This window comes from Helianthus annuus, chromosome 3 (genome assembly GCF_002127325.2).
Source record: "Helianthus annuus cultivar XRQ/B chromosome 3, HanXRQr2.0-SUNRISE, whole genome shotgun sequence".
NCBI classification, from domain to species: domain Eukaryota; kingdom Viridiplantae; phylum Streptophyta; class Magnoliopsida; order Asterales; family Asteraceae; genus Helianthus; species Helianthus annuus.
Window position 1 is genome coordinate 17,488,398 of NC_035435.2, and position 16,720 is coordinate 17,505,117.

Below are 16,720 nucleotides of genomic sequence, written 5' to 3' on the forward strand. Positions count from 1 at the left end.
GTGGTTTCAACATCTGCTGACCTCCAAGCTACTGATCTTTACTAACTGCTGACCTACAACTACTGTCTAAGTCAAAGACTGATGGAAGACTAAAGCTCTGCTGATTCAATCTACTGCTATGGGTCAAGATCTGCTGATCATGACAAGTACTGCTGGGTTCACATCAGTGGAAGGATGCAGCAGTAGTTTAGTTTATATTATGAAATGTAATGTACAGCAGTAGTTAGCATAGCAGAGGTTGTATAGATCAGATGTTAGAGTTTGTTAGGAGGTTAGATGTCACTTTCATGGCGACGTCAGCTTAGATGCTTCAGTGGTTTGCTCGTGCCTATAAATAGAACAGTGCTATGTAGTGTTCTATTAGCTCTTCACCATCTTTCTCCTGCACGAACAAATCACTGTGAGCTCAGGCTGAGGGGGGGTTTGTTATACACTTGCAATTGTAATTAAATCTTGTAATAAATTAAGCATTCGGTTCAATGTTAAACTTGTGTATTGAAAGCAATTCTCCTGTTTGATTGTGTGCAAAGTTTGTTATCATTTACATTCCGCTGCATTTCTCATTCATCTTCATCTTAATTCAAACGTAAAACACAATCAATCCATACTTAGATCCTAACACCTACCTATGCTACAACGGCACAAGACAATGATGATGATGACTCTTGGTTCATAACCGAGAGACAAAAGAAAATAATCATTCTATACCAAGAAGACATAAAACTTCTTGAAGACCCATGGGTCCTCATGCAAAAATATTTGGATCCCGCATCCTATGATGCAACTTCTTATAAAACCCGTTAGTATTATGAAAATATTCTCCAATTAACGGAAACAGCTGAAGTTAGACATTTTTATCCTAGTGATAGGGAAATATATATGTATAATTTCAGCAAAATTCTTATAAAGGGTATCATATCTCCACAAAAATGGGGGGGGGGTGAGTACCCTAAAAGAAAGGGAATTCATATATCCAGAAACAAATAATAGACAAACTTATAAGTATAATTACTAGGATTACATCTAGAGTTTTGAAAAATGCTTGTTTTACGAAAACTCAAAGAAGAAACATTCCTTGTTTATAAAAGTCAGTGACAATGTGTTTAAGCAAGGAATACCCTGCTGGTTTCAAAAATGGTTCCTATTATATGGACCAACAGTTCAAATTTTGCCTGAACCATTCACAAGTTTATATACAGAATGGGTTCGTGTATAACCAGATCTTATAGAAGCAAATTATAACAACACTTGGTTTGAAGGTATAGCTTCTGTGTACTTTTTTATAGAATTCTCTATTCCATGGATCTGGAAGTGGAAGCCAACTACAGGTTATACCCTAAGAGATAATTTTCCATGTCTCAAAAGAACTTGTTATACAAAGTTCTGGAACAAGATGATTCAAACAAAGGAATCCACCAAGCTTATAGAAGCACAAGAAACTATAAATTTGATTAATACCAAGATCGAACATTATAAGCTGCAAATCGCAAAGAAACAACAAAGACAACTTCCTAGTCCATGGGAGCAAATTTCTAGAAGACTCATCAAGGAAAAGCAGGATGTCTCAGAAGATGAAATTATAAAGTCTTATATGGAAGAGATGAAAAGGGAAATTAAAAAACATTTCCTAACAGAAAATTCGTCTAGTCTAAAGCCATGTCCATATCATCAAACATCCAAGAAGATTATAATCAATTCTCATGTCTAGTAGGAGAAGGGCAAGACTCTGAAGAAATTGACGACAAGAATCTTGATACCCAAATAAATGAATATTTGAAAAAAAATGAAAGAAGAGCTTGGAGAATTACAAGAAGACCCACAAGAACACTCTTCTCAAAATTCTTATATGGAAGAGATGAAAAGGGAAATTAAAAAACATTTCCCAACAGAAAATTCGTCTAAAGCCATGTCCATATCATCAAACAGCCAAGAAGATTATAATCAATTCTCATGTCTAGCAGGAGAAGGACAAGAAACTGAAGAAATTGACGACAAGAATCTTGTTACCCAAATAAATGAATATTTGGAAAAAATGAAAGAAGAGCTTGGGTAATTACAAGAAGACCCACAAGAGCAGTCTTCTCAAAATAAGACTGACTAAGAGAAAGAAGACAAAAAGAAAAAAGAAAGATATAATGTCCCTCCATTATATGAGGGAATCTCTGCATTTTAGACCTGATTAGGGTCATAGGTGCCATTATATAGCATCAAATAATTACTATAACAATAATGAAAGCAGTAGACAAGAGCTAATGGTGGGCTATACCCACCAACATAGTATCTTATTCTGCTTTCAGAAATGTGTGGCGTGTATCAAAAGAAAAGAAAAATTGATTGAGGATAGCTGTCTACAGGGCCTAATGAGTACTCGGGCATCTTATCAATTATCTTTTCTTTTAGTATAAATAGGTAATTTGTGTAATAGGAGGGACACGCCAATTTTGGGCATCTCTCTCTTTTCTCATTTTTGTACTTGTAAAATAATAAATAAATAAATAAAATCTTCAAGCATTGAAGACTCTCCGTTGCTCAAGTAATCTCTCTTTGTGATCTCAAGTAAGATAGTTTTAAATTCTATTCTGTTCATAAAACCATGATGAGCTAAGCTCATCAAATATTGAATCATGATATAAGTAACATCCTCTTACCCTCTTTTAAAAAGTGGTCCTAATATTATGAGTAATTTTGGTATAAAGTTAAGATTACAAACCAATAGTTAAGTGATTTAAGGGAACCATGTCCATGTTTCTCCCATAGTTAAATTTAAAGGAGTTTTTAAATGTGACCGGTTTTAATTTACCTTATAAGCTAAACTATATGATTTGTTAATCTTGTAAAAAGGTCACCATCTCGATACTATTACTAATGGTATCAGAGCCATATATATATATATATGTATATATATATATATATATTATCCAATTCAACATTTTTTTCTTGTGTATGCTAATATTGGTTTTGATATGTATTAATTTTGGAATATGTTTTGAGTTTGTTCCAATCCCCGGCATTTTTAAACCAACTTGATTCCTATCTTGCGGCGAAGGAAAATCAAGCCGCAACCGACGATGGCGATGACGACCTTTTTGACAAGGATGATGTGGATGACGATGCGTAATTAGTATTATCTACTTGTAGTTTTCGAATGTTATTTTTCGGATATTTTAGGTTGTTATTGAACGGATACATTTTATGCGATTTTAGTGTGTAAAGTATTATGTTTGTTTAGTTTGTTTGTGTTGCGTAAAACTGGAAAATTGGTAGGTTTGTTTATAACTGGAAATACTGCAAATGCAGCAAAAAAATTTAAAAAAAAAAAAATTGACTTTTAGCGGCGACTCTTTTAGCGAAGACACGTGTCACCGCTAAAATCCATATCATTAGCGGTGACAACTATCAATAGCGGCGATAGACGGTCCTTTACCGGCCAACCTTTAGCGGCGACCCTTTAACGGCGACAAGTGTCGCCGCTATTGGTCGATTTTCTTGTAGGGCTCTGTAACTACCATACATACAAAGAATTTGTTTAGGAAGTAATTCTACAATGATATTCATGCTTAAGCAATCACCTCTCTAGTTACCACTATTACCAATATTTAACATGACGCGAAAGATTTCTTCTAGTTCCTGCAAGACCGATTCAAGGGTTGGGCGCAGGTAGGATTTATCCACAACACATTTTTGAGCAAGTAAAGCTAATTGGACTGCTGGTTTTGTTTGCGGGAAGTTTAATCTTATTCGGCAATCCAATGCACCATATATACTTGGCAATGAAACAAACCCATGTTCTCCAGGTAAACAATGTCTTGTTTCTGCCAGATCACTTGCGCTAGCAATTGGTTCCCCCGTTAGCAGCTCCATCAATAGCACTCCGAAACCAAAGACACCACTCTTCACCTTCAAATAGTCTGAAACTCTTATGTACTATAAGATCAGTATCAAAAGTTACGGAGAATGAAGACTGCAGGAAGTGAATCAAGTTAACTTACAGGATGAACTTGGAGTGAGATACAAGGGTTCATCAGCATCACTACTGGGTACCAACATTTTCACATCAAAATCGGAGAGTTTTGCATTAAATTCCTGCGATTACAATTAAAGGAAATAAAAGAATTGTCACTGGCATGTTGATAGAAGAAAACACTCATGATAGTTAATTTTGTTGCTGATCCATTTCAGTGGTATTTTAAAAGGATTTTGGTTAGTGTATAGTTTGCTGATTTGGACCATTTTATATTTTCTTCTAGTTTTATTGTTAGGCAATCCTAATCTAGTGAAGTTCCTTCAACATGCCTACCCGGAATAGGTTGGGTTAGTGGGTATGTTGAAGGAACTTCGTTGGACTTAATATTTCAAAACACAAATACCTCATCCAACAATATATTGTGCATCTGCAATGAGCAATCTTCAAGTTGGGGATGTGTGCGCAAGAAAGCAAGACCTCGAGCAACCCCTATTGCAATTTTGACCCTCGAAATAAACAGGTGTCGCTCTGTTCTTCTTTCAACTGCAAGACAATTTTCATCTCACTTCTAGCTTTATTCACATACTCTGTACAACTATGTTTCAGCTACCTGCTTTGTATACTTAAATGGTACTTACCACTGAATAGATAATCGTTTAAGGTTCCTTGATGCATGAACTCGTAGACAATGAGTATCGAATCTTCTTCCGTGCAGTACCCTAAGATCTTAACAACGTTGGGATCATTAAATTCTTCCAAAAGTTTCATCTTCTGCTGTATCCACAAAACGAAGTAACTCATGACCATGGAAATAAAGAATTGTTCTACGTTTGCAGAAAAAAAAAACGAAAAAAGAAAAGCAAACATTTTTTAATGTATAAGTAGTTGAGTTCCATATCTTTTCTCAAAGTGAGTAAATTTAACAGAAGAGAAAATGAAACAATAAAAATATGCCTTCTATAGATCAAAAACAAAAGCATCTGTCAGTTTTGAGGGAGTAATGGTTTACCTCCTTTACCATATGAGGTTTAAACTTGTATGTATCGAGTCTTTTAACAGCAATGATCAATCCATTATCAGACGTTGAAGGGGAAAAGGTCTTCTTATCAAGCCAACCTCTATATACCTCTCCATAATGTCCACGACCCAACAACATGTGACTGCTGAAATTTCTAGTGGCTCGTTCCATATCTCTGTATGAAAACATTCTAAAAGAATGATCGATACCCCCTTTATGGGTGGATGACAGTGTGTCAGGGTCACCTACCATAGGAAAAACAAGAAAATATATCATATTCAACATGATGTAACAACCGAAAAAGGTGAGACTATAGCACTCTTAAATCTTGAGTTGACTTCAATGTTTGATGAATGTTTATTCATATCATTGTTACAATCAGTGCAAACTGCAACATTTAGTAGGAGACTTCTCAATCTCCATGATTGCAATTCTTTTAGGGACTCAGGTCATTAAACTTTTTGCTTTTGGACTCAAGTGGTTAAAACACATAAAACACAGGGACTCAAAAAGTAATTTACCCTAATAAATATCTTTTTGATCTTTGAACTGCCACTCACATAAATGATTGTTTGTCATCCATGTACTTACAGAAAAGGTTATTTTAAATTGCTATACCAGAGTTATGTCTAGGCCCGAAAAGTAGATATTGCATTTTATAGGTGAACCCCGTTGAACCTGCAGCCTGCGCTGAACTGTCAAATTGCTCCTGCAATGCCAATGATTGCTGAAGAGTAACCACAACATCAGCCATTGTGGGGCGCTTTTTTCTGGAGTTGTTTAAACACCGGTCTGCAATCTGGACAAACTTATTCAAGCATTTTGGAGAAATTTGTGCTATAATATGAGAACTAACAATCTGATCTAATCTTCGTTCTTTCACACACTTTTTAGCCCAAATTGCCAAATTCCACTCCTCTTCTTTAAACCTTGTATCGACTGCACGCCTCCCAGATAGTACCTCAAACAAAACGACCCCAAAAGAATAAACATCTGATTTCCTAGTTAAATGCCCGGTCATGGAGTACTCTGGATCTAGATACCCAAATGTGCCTTTAAGGCCGGTACTCACACCAGAAGATGGTTCATCTATAATTTTTGACAAACCAAAATCCGCGATCTTTGCTGCCCAATTTTCATCTAGTAGAATATTAGAGCTTTTCACATCTCGGTGTATGATTCCTTGTTGGGTACCCACACCGGTGTGCAGGTAATCTAATCCTCGTGCTGCACCTATGCTTATCTTGAGCCTATGCATCCAAGATAAAGGAGTCTCAGCTTTGTGCAAATGATGCTCAATTGTCCCGTTGGGCATGTACTCGTAAACAAGTATCATCTCATTGTTATCAGAACAATAACCAATTAAAGACACAAGATGGCAGTGGCGCAACTTGGAAAGCATCTCAATTTCAGTCATGAACTCAGATGCCCCTTGCCTAGAAAATGAATCTAACCGTTTAATGGCAACAACGCGTTCAGTGGTATCTCCAATACCATAGATACAGCCTTTGTATACCTTCCCAAAACCTCCCTTTCCAACTACCAGATCATCATCAAAGTTTTGAGTAGCTGACTGAATCTCTGCAAGGGAAAAACGATGAAAAACGCTTTCCGTTGCTAATGAACGCAACTTCTCTTCATCATTGATTGTTACCACAGAGAGCATGATTGGATATTGGATTTTCTGATAACTCTTGAAAGATTATATTATGAAAAAACTCATCTTAGACGTTTAAAATCTAAAATACCTCTGGGTCAATCGTCAATATAGATGAGGGATCATCCTGATCAATAAAGGCGGCTTGGATTTCAATACACATTTTTTAAAATCAATTTTTTTTTTTTTTAAATCACCAATAACATAACAGTTTATTTGCAAATTGAAGTTCACAAGGAATCTTCATGTCGTTCAAGAATAATACAGTATATTATTGTCTCCACTAGTACATAGAAATTAATAGGTAACTACACAAAATCTTTGATATGGATATGATTACTTAAAGCTCCAATAACAATGAGTGGTGCTTCTTTTTCTTCGGGCCACATGGAAAATTGACAGCTAGCAAATTAGACTAGAGGGTATGGTTCGGCTCATCCCCACGGGGATGAGCCTCCACGTAGGCGGCTCGTGGGGGATGAGCCAAATGAGGGATGGAGGGGGATGGAGGATGGGGCCCCACCTCATTATTTTATAATTTTCTATTGTTTAATTTAATTACCAAGATAATAAAAACTTTATAAAATTTAAAAAACACCACATCAAACAACATAAATAATTTCATTCCTTAAAAAAAAATTACATTCCCTAAAAAAAAAAAGAAACCGAAAATAAAAAAAAAATTACATTTCCTAAAAAATAAAAAGAAACCGAAAATAAAAAATAAAAAAAATTACGTTTCCTAAAACCTACGACGTCCATTTTTTTTTCACCTCTTCCTTCATCCTCCGATAAACCTCGCGTTCATCCTCCGGAACCGAGTCGAGATCCAACCGCATAATCCTAAAATCTTCCGCTCGAGCATAGTCGGACGACACGGTTTTCTTGTGACTATACTTTTCGGTCGCGAACTCTTTGAACGAACGGAATTCGTTTATCAAGTCGTCCATTTTTGACGACGCCTTCTCGCCTCTACCTCCACTCGAGCCGCCACCTCCACTCGAGCCGGACACTTTACGCTTTCCGGCCGCTTCTTTTTTTGCTTTGTCCCTCCCGGTGGGACGTTCCGACTCGTGAATGGGCAACGCATCCTCGTCATCTTCCGGGTCGTCGTTTATGTCAATTTGACATCGAGCGGTGGAGCCTCCCGCACTATAGCTTCCGGACTCGGAAGTTTTAGTGCGTTTGGCCGTTGCGACCTCATTTGGAACCGGCTTCCATTTTTGTTCTTTCCTTACAACCCTCCATGCTCGGAAGTGCGGGAAAGGCGTTGGATTTTGGGAGTCCCACTTGGCGATAGCAAGGTTAAGAATATCTTCCTCGTTACTCCCGCTTGGAGGATTAAGGTAAATTTGGTTATAAATCGCGTTAAAGTTGTTGATGACCTTGCTCATTTTACGCCACTTGCCCGAGACGGATTCGACATCACGAGCCTCCCCATGCTCCATAATCGCGTTAAACCTATCCGTTGCCTTCTTCCAAAAACTACTACCCGTTTGGTTGTTTCCTAAAATTTTAAAAATAGTGCATTAGTAAAAAAAAAAAAATTTATAAAAAAAATAGAAACCGAAAATAAAAAAAAATTATAAAAAAAAAAATTATACCGACTATCGGGCAATTAGAGGCCTTAGTAAACACCATAGCTAGCGCCTCCTCTTCTACTTTCGTCCATTGCCTCGCCTTTGCTCTCGGTTTTTGCGCGGTTTCGGGTTCAACCATCTTTCCCTTCCCTTTCTTTTTTTTGCGCGTGAGCTCTTGCGGTGGTGATTCGGGGACGACTTCTTCATCATCATCTTCAAGTTGAACCGGGGGTTGCGATTGGGATTGTAGTTGTTCAAACGTGTTGCGTTGCATGATTTGTTGGAGCGCTTGATATTGTTGAACTTGTTGTAGTTGAGACATTTGTGAAAAGGCGTTGGGTGTTTGTTGGAAACCCGAAAACGGAAATTGCGAAGCCCGCCACGAAGGATCCATAGTCGGAGTGTAAGCGGGACTAGAAAAAAAATTAGGTTGGTTCGGATTGGGATTATTCGGGTTGGGGTTGTTCGGGTTGGGGTTGTTTGGGTTGAATGGATTCATGTTTGGGAGAGAATGGTATAAAAAATATAGAGTTTTTTTATAAAAAAGGATGAGAAATGGAGAAGAATGGGAGTAGAATGAGAGAAATTGGTTTAAAAAAGGTGTGGGATTATGGTATTTATTTAAAAAGGAAATTGATTTTTTTTTTTTTATTAAACTAGCCGTTTTTTAACGGTTGGATTTTTTGAATTAGGCTCGGCCCACCCGGCTGTGGGTAGCCGATGTTGATGGAAGCCGGGCCAGGGGGCGGTGTGGGGGTCCGGCGCCGGGCCAAGCCGGCCCCCATACCCACTAGTCTTATAACTATTCCAGTAACCAATTAAGCTTATTGATTGTTTGGTCAAATTTATTAAAAAAATTTGGTAACTTTCGAAAGTAGTATAGTTTTGCTTTTTTTCTTTTTGCATTTAAAACAAAAAATCTTAAACGGTTAAATCTGTCTTACTTATATAAAATATTTACAAATCTGGATTGATAATTTTTGAATGGCTTTTGAAGCTATCCCCAATACCCGAGTGATCCTTTCTGAGATGGAATGTCAACCGTTCATACTGATTTTGATGTTCCAAGTCTGACTTATCCAAAAACACCATCAAGGAGGAAACCAACTAGTATGGAAAAAAACCCCTTAAGTTAGGTTTTAAATTTGAAATCTCTCGAGATCTTAAACCTTAACCATCACTCCATACATTAAAATACACTACAAGAAAAAACCCCTATAGGGACGACACCTATAGAGACAACACAGGTCCTCTCTATATATCACTCTATAGGGACGCATGTCGTTTCTATAGGGTTTCGTGCCTTTTAAGATATGTTATCTTATAAGAACGACATATTCTCTCTATAAGATGAAAATATTTTTTTTTTGCTTTTTCTTATTCTCTAGTTTGTTGAATCGGAAAATTTTGAAAAAAACGTTTTAACTTACAGAGACAACATGTTGTCTCTATAACTTTAAATATTTTTCTTTTAATTTAATTTTATTAATGATCAATATGTATGAAAATTAAAAAAAAAACTAAAAAATAAAGTTTAACTTTTTTTTTTTTTTGAAATAAAAAATTTTAAAAAATAAAGAAACTAACTTATACAAAAGACATATCGTCTCTAAAGTGTTTAAAATAAAATTTTTAAAAATAAATAAACTAACCAGTAGAAAGGACATATCGTCTCTATAGGGAAACATAATTTGGTTTTGTTTTTTAGTTTTGGTTAACAAATAATTAAAAATACAAAAAAAGTTATTCGCATATAGAGACACGACATGTCATCCATATAAACCCAATTAAGTTTATTAGTTTATTCTTGTTTTTTAACTAGAAAATATATATTTAAATCTATAGAGACGACATGTCGTTTCAAAAATGTTTGAAATAAAAATTTTAAAAAATAAATAAACTAACCTATAGAAAAGACATCTCGTCTCTAAAATGTTTGAAATAAAAAATTTAAAAAATAAATAAAATAAGCTGTAGAAAGGACATATCGTCTCTAAAATGTTTGAAATAAAAATTTTAAAAAATAAATAAATTAACCTATAGAAAGGACATATCGTCTCTATAGAGAAACATAATTTTGTTTTGTTTTTTAGTTTGGGATAATAAATAATTAAAAATACAAAAAAAGTTATTCGTATATAGAGACGAGATGTTGTCCCTATAAACTCAATTAAGTTTATTAGTTTTGTAAGTGTATCAAAGTTTGATAAATGTTGGATGTTGCTGAAGTTTCAACATTGAAGGACTAATCTTGTAATTATGTGAAAGTGTCACAAGTTTGGACAAGGGTTCTTGTACATGTCTAAATTTGTGGTTTTTACTAAGTCAGTACTTGCAGCTTTTCTTACATGGTCCGCATTTGTAGGTTTAGTAAGGGGTCCATACTTATTTGTTAAGTATGGACTAGGTTTCATTGTAAGGGTCCAAACTTAGGTGTGTATATAAACTAAGTGTCTTGTACGCATTCAAGTACTTCTTGTGAATTCAATGAAACCGTGAAATTTTGGAGAAAAACTTCTTGTGCAAACAAACCCTAACTTTGTGTTCTTCATTCATTCAATCTGTGTGATTGTTGATTGTGAATACTCTGTGTATTCACGATTCTCTCATCTTCTACACCTTTTGTAGGTGTCGCGGTATGAGGCACGCGGTGGTTTTCGCACATCACGTGTGTGTTCGATCGGTCTGGTTCGTGTGTTCGTTGAAAGGAAGATGACCATACAAGTGGTATCAGAGCAAGCTCTACATACCGAGTGCTCTTACCGCAGTAGACTTCGTCTTGGAGGTGAATCAATTATGTCCACATTTGTTTATTGGTATCATCAAACATGCACACTTAATCATTCCCTCATCCACACTTGTGAGAAATCATTGTCCACATTTGTTCAAGTTGTCAGTTCTTAACAAATCAATCTTGGTTAGTACTTGTGATATTGTTGAGTTTTCATAAGTAAGTTGATTCGTGTTGGAGGTGAATCAGTTATGGCAAACAATTTAAACACCGTTGTTCAAAGTATTCGACACAACAACGAAGTGGGAAGCAGTGATAAACCTCCCGTGTTGTTGAACGAGTTAGATTATCTGGAATGGAAGATACGTTTGAACGATACATCAAAGCGAAAGATTTAAAACTGTGGTTATGTATGACGTCAGGTATTGGAGGGCAACCTGCTCGACCTTGGACAATTACCGGTTATCTCACTTTAACTGGTGATGAAAGAAAGTATTACGAATGCGAAGAAAAAGCAATGTCCTTGATTACGATGTCGTTACCACAATTGATCTTACACACTTTCGGTAACAAAAACTCATCAAAGGAATTGTGGGACAGTTTGAGTGACAAATACGGAGGAAATGAGTTATTCAAGAAACGGAGACTCGATCGACTGAAAACTCAATTCAAAACCAAGTACCACCACCTCTGGTGGGAACTTAGATGATCCTATTAACTTAAGTGATGGGTTAAGATACCAGGAATTGACTAAGAGAGTAACCAAGATAGAGTCTTTAGTTGATGAAATCAAAGATATGTTGAAGACCTTGGTACAAAACTCAAGAACTCCACCAACCAATGTAGATATAGCAAATGAAATGTGGGTGCATGCACAGATGTACATTCATGTTCAAAAGCAATCAGGAGAGGCCACTCATAACATGCAAATGGAGCTAATAAGAAACATGGTGGATGCTAGGTACAAAGATAACCAAGCAGAGATCAAGGACATCAAAGACCATCTTCTCCAAACCACTTGCACAACTTTAATTCTCCCCAAATACCCAGAAGATGATGCCAAAAGGGGGAGAGTGATAGCATGAGAAAGCTTCTTCCTCTTGTAAAGAAAGCCCAAAAGAGGCCTGGTACTTTGGAAGCCAAAAAGGTGACAAGAAGCTATTGAAATAGAAAAAGACGAAAGACACGAGGGATACAAATGAAATGTTGACAGTGCAAGAGATTATTAAAAGAAAAAGAATTCAAGATAATCAAGGCTCCTCAACAAAGGTTCCTCAAACCACTGTTTCAATGAAACCAACAACAATGACCCAAACCATTATCCTCATTGTCCAAACATCTGTTGGCACTCCAAAAGTGACAAAAGATGTTATACCTACACTTCCACAATCTCAAAAGTCTCCTAAAGGACTTCTCACCAACAGAAGACTATCCACAAAAACCCCATTACCACTAACAAAAACACCCACATCTCAAACCAGATCTAGAGGAGCCAAATTTATCATCCAAGATGATGATGATGAAACACCTAATTCATCACCGATCAAAACCACAACTCCCACAACACCTTCCACAACTATCATATCCCTTCCATTATCTTTACCATCAACCACCACAACCATAACCATCAACTCACACCCATTGGAATTAAAAACTGTATCAATAGAAATACAGTTTTTCTATTCTTCATTTGACCCTAGCCAGCTCTCCTTCCCGTCTTTGCATGATCTACCAAAGCCTTCCAATGTCTAAGAGTACTTGGAACTAAAACTTAAACATGTAGAGATGATTGCAGCAGAAAGAAGCAAAGATAAAGAAGACAAAGAGGGCCAGCAAACCTTGTCAAAAGAATTTACTAAAGTGAATAGAATTGAAGATTATGCTAAGGATGTCATCAAGAAGGCTTCACAAGGCCCTGTAAGCGACCCTAATCTCAAAAGAGCATTAAGGGAAAATGACATGGAGTATATAATGAAGAACAAGCCTTACAAAACAACAAGAGCCCAATTCTCTGGATGGTCTACACAAGGACTTCTAGAAGAAATTATAAGGATTAAGAAATTAAAACTCAATCCAGATATTAAACCCACTCCTCCCAATTGGAGAGCAGGCAAAAGACCTAATGGCAAAAAGGCACCCCAACTAAAAAGAATAAAGGAGAAGATGCTAGAGAAAAAGTTTGGGTTAATGCAGCGAATGGTTAGATGGGATGAGCCAACAATCAAAGAAAATTACAAAAGACTTGAAGCTTTAAGAGTAAAAGATCCCTTACTCCCCAAAGGTCAAATTATGAAGAAGTAGACTTTCCTATCAGATCTTTGGTTGATCCTTCAGAGCTTCAAACTACAAAGAATATATCTTCAGCTATTAAAATCTACCTAAAAATGAAAAGAGAGATGTCTGCATAAGATATGAAGATATATGAAGATAAAATAAGAAAAGAAGGGATCAAAAATGAATTGATGTATGGGTATCCAGATGTAAAAATAGAAGATCTGATCGGTCAAGTCTTGGGAAAACACTTTCCTTCAACTAATCGAATACCATCTGCCCCAAGAAATCCATACAGCTCAAAAATTCTAAACTGGGCGTCTGATAGGAAAAATAATGAATTCACAATAGCCAGAGCTAATGGAGAAGTGAAAAAGATCTAAATGAAGAGTGCCTTTGGGCTTAATGATGAAGATCTGCAAGACCTAATAAGTCTTCCAATATTTGAAAGGGATCCAGATGACTCTCTCTCTCTCTCTCTATAAAGTTTGAGCTTCAGTTCAAAACCAAATCAGAGAGAAGTTGATGAAGAATAAAGTTGATCTACTAAACATTTGCTTTGGCATCATCTGTTATAGGGGGAGATTGTTGGACCTATGAAAGAACAAATGATATTCAAAAGCCAAAACATGACCTACTGATTAAGAAATAAACAGCAGATGAAACATTCTCCTCCCAAAGATAGTGAATGAACACAAATCAGAACATTTGTTGAAGACATGCAAACATCTGTTCAAGCCTTTGAACCATTGTTAAAGAAGAACCATTCACTGATTAAAGGGCAAATCCTTGTTGAAGCAAAATGCTCAAGAAGACCAAACATCTATTTAGGCCAAACAAATGTTTGATATAAAGTAAAAACGGTTTGAAGATCAGTGGTTTCATCAATCTAACGATATTTTGCTTGTAACAAAGTTTTAGTATCTTAGATCAGATGTAAGATCTCCGGAGATGTTTGCTAACATCTGTTGAATTTTTTCTGTTAAGAATGTTAGATGTCACCATGGGTAATGTTAGCTGATTGCAAACAGACCTTTTGTACTTAGTCACCATGGGTAATGTTAGCTGATTACAAACAGACCTTTTGTACTTAGTAAAAATAGATCTCAGCTATTAGAAATTTATTCCACTTTATAACATTCTTGTCACACCCCGATATTTCCACGTATTACCGGTGGGCCCGGTGGGGAGTATCGTGACGTAGTTGACATCGTCATAGTCAAATAATCACAGTTCAATGCACAACGGAAGTCTAAAGTAAAATATATTACAAACCGAATGAAAGTAACATAAGTATTACAAAACAGGTTGTAAAAAGATCCACAGGCGGATCAAAAACAAAGGAAACATTGTTCAACAGACTTTTAAAGTGATAAAGCTTGCATGACTCTTTATTTAATTCACTTGGGAGTAGCCAGCCTATTTCGCCTAGTACCTGCACTTAACCTTTTGGAAAATACGTCAGTTTACACTGGTAAATACAATTAATTGACAATTTTGAAAATGTTTTAAGAAAAATTGATTTAAATGCACATGGCACCAATAATCTTTTATAACTTGGGATAATTATTTAAAAATAATCTTGTAAAAGAATTATATGTTTGTTATACGTTTAGACACACCACATAATATAACCCACTGCGAATTATTCTCGAACAGGCGGGTTCATTATTTTACATGTGCACCGGCAGGTGTATGCCTACACCCCGTGCTTAAGTCGTGGCCATTTCAATGAATGAACCGAGGATATCCAGGACATGGTCATTAACTCCCCAAAGGCTTAGAACAAACAAAACAATTTAAACGGGTTATCTCAATGATTTAACCTTCATACGATTAAAAAGTCAATACCCGACCAAGCGGTATTTTATATACCGTACCCCAAGCCCGTATAAGGGAAAATAAGTTAAAAGTATTTACCTGAGCAAAATATACAAATTTATCTCAGCCGTAAACAATCAGCAAATACAAATATCTTTTACTGGGCTCCTAAATCTGGAACGAAGGTTTTAATAACCTATTAGATTCCTAACGGGTTTTACTTAAGTTTAAACTTAGACCGGTTAGTTTTAAAGAAAAGTTTACGGTACACAACGCAAGATTAAGCGAAGACCGAATTAGAATGTGATTTAGACCCGACAAGTATGGAGACTTGTATCATATGGGTAAACTAAATACATTCTGGATTTTGAAGCAAAAATGATGAGGTTTGACCCGTTTCAGTTAATTTGTGCAAACTAGTTACATAAACCGCATCGAACGCGAAAAATGCATAACGGGTAACCAAATGAGTCATGAACAGGTTTCATAAGTTAATTTGCCTTAAATATGTTGTGATATTAGTAGGATACCTTCTATTATGCTCAAAATGGATTTAAACTCAATTTATGCCCCGTAGGGGTATTTTGGTCATTTTAAAAGATTATAAAAGAGGTTAAATGATAATCTGAGGTTCTGGTCTAAAATGATCAGTAAAAATATTTAATTTAATAAGTTATATCAGTAAGATATTGTACTTATGTGAAATTTATCATTTATGACCAAACTATGCACCGAAGGGGCATTTTGGTCATTTCACATAGGTTTTAAGGGTTAATTTGGAAATCTGACTTCAAAACTTTTACTTACTGTTAAAGTATAAAAATGTACTCATAACATCAGTTGGTAACAAGTCTTAGGTGCCTAATATGGTTTTAAACCATACTATGCGCCTAAATCGTATAAAAGTTGGTATTTGACGATATTCGGGTTAATTTAGGATATCTGAGATTTTGATCAGCCTTTACTGTTTAAAATAACTTATTTAATATATAAAATCAGTAGAAAAAAGTTTGGTATGTAAAGGATGTGTAAAAGTCATATTATTAGCAAAAAGGGCATAACCGTCAATTACCGAATCAATGCAAGAACCCTATGTTATGATCAGTTTAAAAAATAAATAAAAATCTCCAAATATCCCAAAATATTATATTACATCAGTGGGTAAAAGGTTTGGTGTCAAAATTTGGGTTTAAATAGGTTGTATGTCGAAAATGTCGTTTAATTAATAAAAAGGCTTTAATTTACGATATTGAGCATAACTCCCATTTTAGACCACGAACTAATGTGAAAATTTAAGGATATGTTTATAAATCAGTAACAAAGGTTTTTGTCCTCTCACATTTTCAAAAATCTTGGTTTAATATCAAAAGGGCATAATAGTCAACTTTTAAGCATATAACGGAAACATGCAAATGAATCGGATTAATAAGGAACCATGTAGTATAACCTCAGAGGATTATACTAACCTATAACATGGTCCTAAAGGAACCCTAAGGTATATCTAAACTAAGCTAAATCGGGTCAGAACTGAAAGTCCAAGCAAAAGTCTACTTTTGCGACTATCGGTTCCGAACCGAGCCTAAACTTAGAATTGTCGGGTTGAACATGCTTAGACATGTTCTTCATTATTTACCAAGTTATTTTAATGTTAAAACATGTTCCATGACCTCTACATTAT

The 16,720-nt window shown here is 35.8% G+C and overlaps 2 protein-coding genes across 6 annotated transcripts; both read right to left on the minus strand.

Annotated features, from left to right (window-relative positions):
* Nucleotides 1–3,503: 3,503 nt before the first annotated feature.
* LOC110928668 (receptor-like protein kinase ANXUR1) lies at nt 3,504–6,904 on the minus strand. Of its 5 annotated transcripts, none has more exons than XM_035987433.1 (6): nt 5,601–6,904; nt 4,983–5,227; nt 4,603–4,735; nt 4,368–4,507; nt 3,990–4,083; nt 3,504–3,908 (listed from the first exon to the last, which is right to left on the minus strand). In XM_035987433.1, exons 1-6 carry the CDS (start codon nt 6,646–6,648, stop codon nt 3,574–3,576), a joined length of 1,995 nt encoding a protein of 664 aa, XP_035843326.1. In that variant the 5' UTR covers nt 6,649–6,904; the 3' UTR covers nt 3,504–3,573. The 5 variants fall into 5 exon arrangements, with proteins under 5 accessions (XP_035843326.1, XP_035843325.1, XP_022027383.1 ...); XM_035987432.1 differs by having other exon boundaries at nt 4,603–4,738; nt 5,601–6,903; XM_022171691.2 differs by having other exon boundaries at nt 4,974–5,227; nt 5,601–6,903.
* Nucleotides 6,905–7,309: 405 nt separating this feature from the next.
* Nucleotides 7,310–8,613, minus strand: LOC110927540. Its single transcript, XM_022171114.2, has 2 exons — nt 8,244–8,613; nt 7,310–8,146 (listed from the first exon to the last, which is right to left on the minus strand). The coding sequence occupies exons 1-2, from the start codon at nt 8,611–8,613 to the stop codon at nt 7,389–7,391; spliced, it is 1,128 nt and encodes a 375-aa protein (XP_022026806.2). The 3' UTR covers nt 7,310–7,388.
* Nucleotides 8,614–16,720: the final 8,107 nt, after the last annotated feature.

Coding starts and splice junctions, on each gene's coding strand:
- LOC110928668 (XM_022171690.2), bottom strand. CDS start 6,648: ATGCTCTCTGTGGTAACAATCAATGATGAAGAGAAGTTGCGTTCATTA. Junction 5,228..5,600: donor CGGGCCTAGACATAACTCTG/GTATAGCAATTT, acceptor TTCCTATGGTAG/GTGACCCTGACACACTGTCA. Junction 4,084..4,367: donor ACAATATATTGTTGGATGAG/GTATTTGTGTTT, acceptor TTGTAATCGCAG/GAATTTAATGCAAAACTCTC.
- LOC110927540 (XM_022171114.2), bottom strand. CDS start 8,613: ATGGATCCTTCGTGGCGGGCTTCGCAATTTCCGTTTTCGGGTTTCCAA. Junction 8,147..8,243: donor CTCTAATTGCCCGATAGTCG/GTATAATTTTTT, acceptor TTAAAATTTTAG/GAAACAACCAAACGGGTAGT.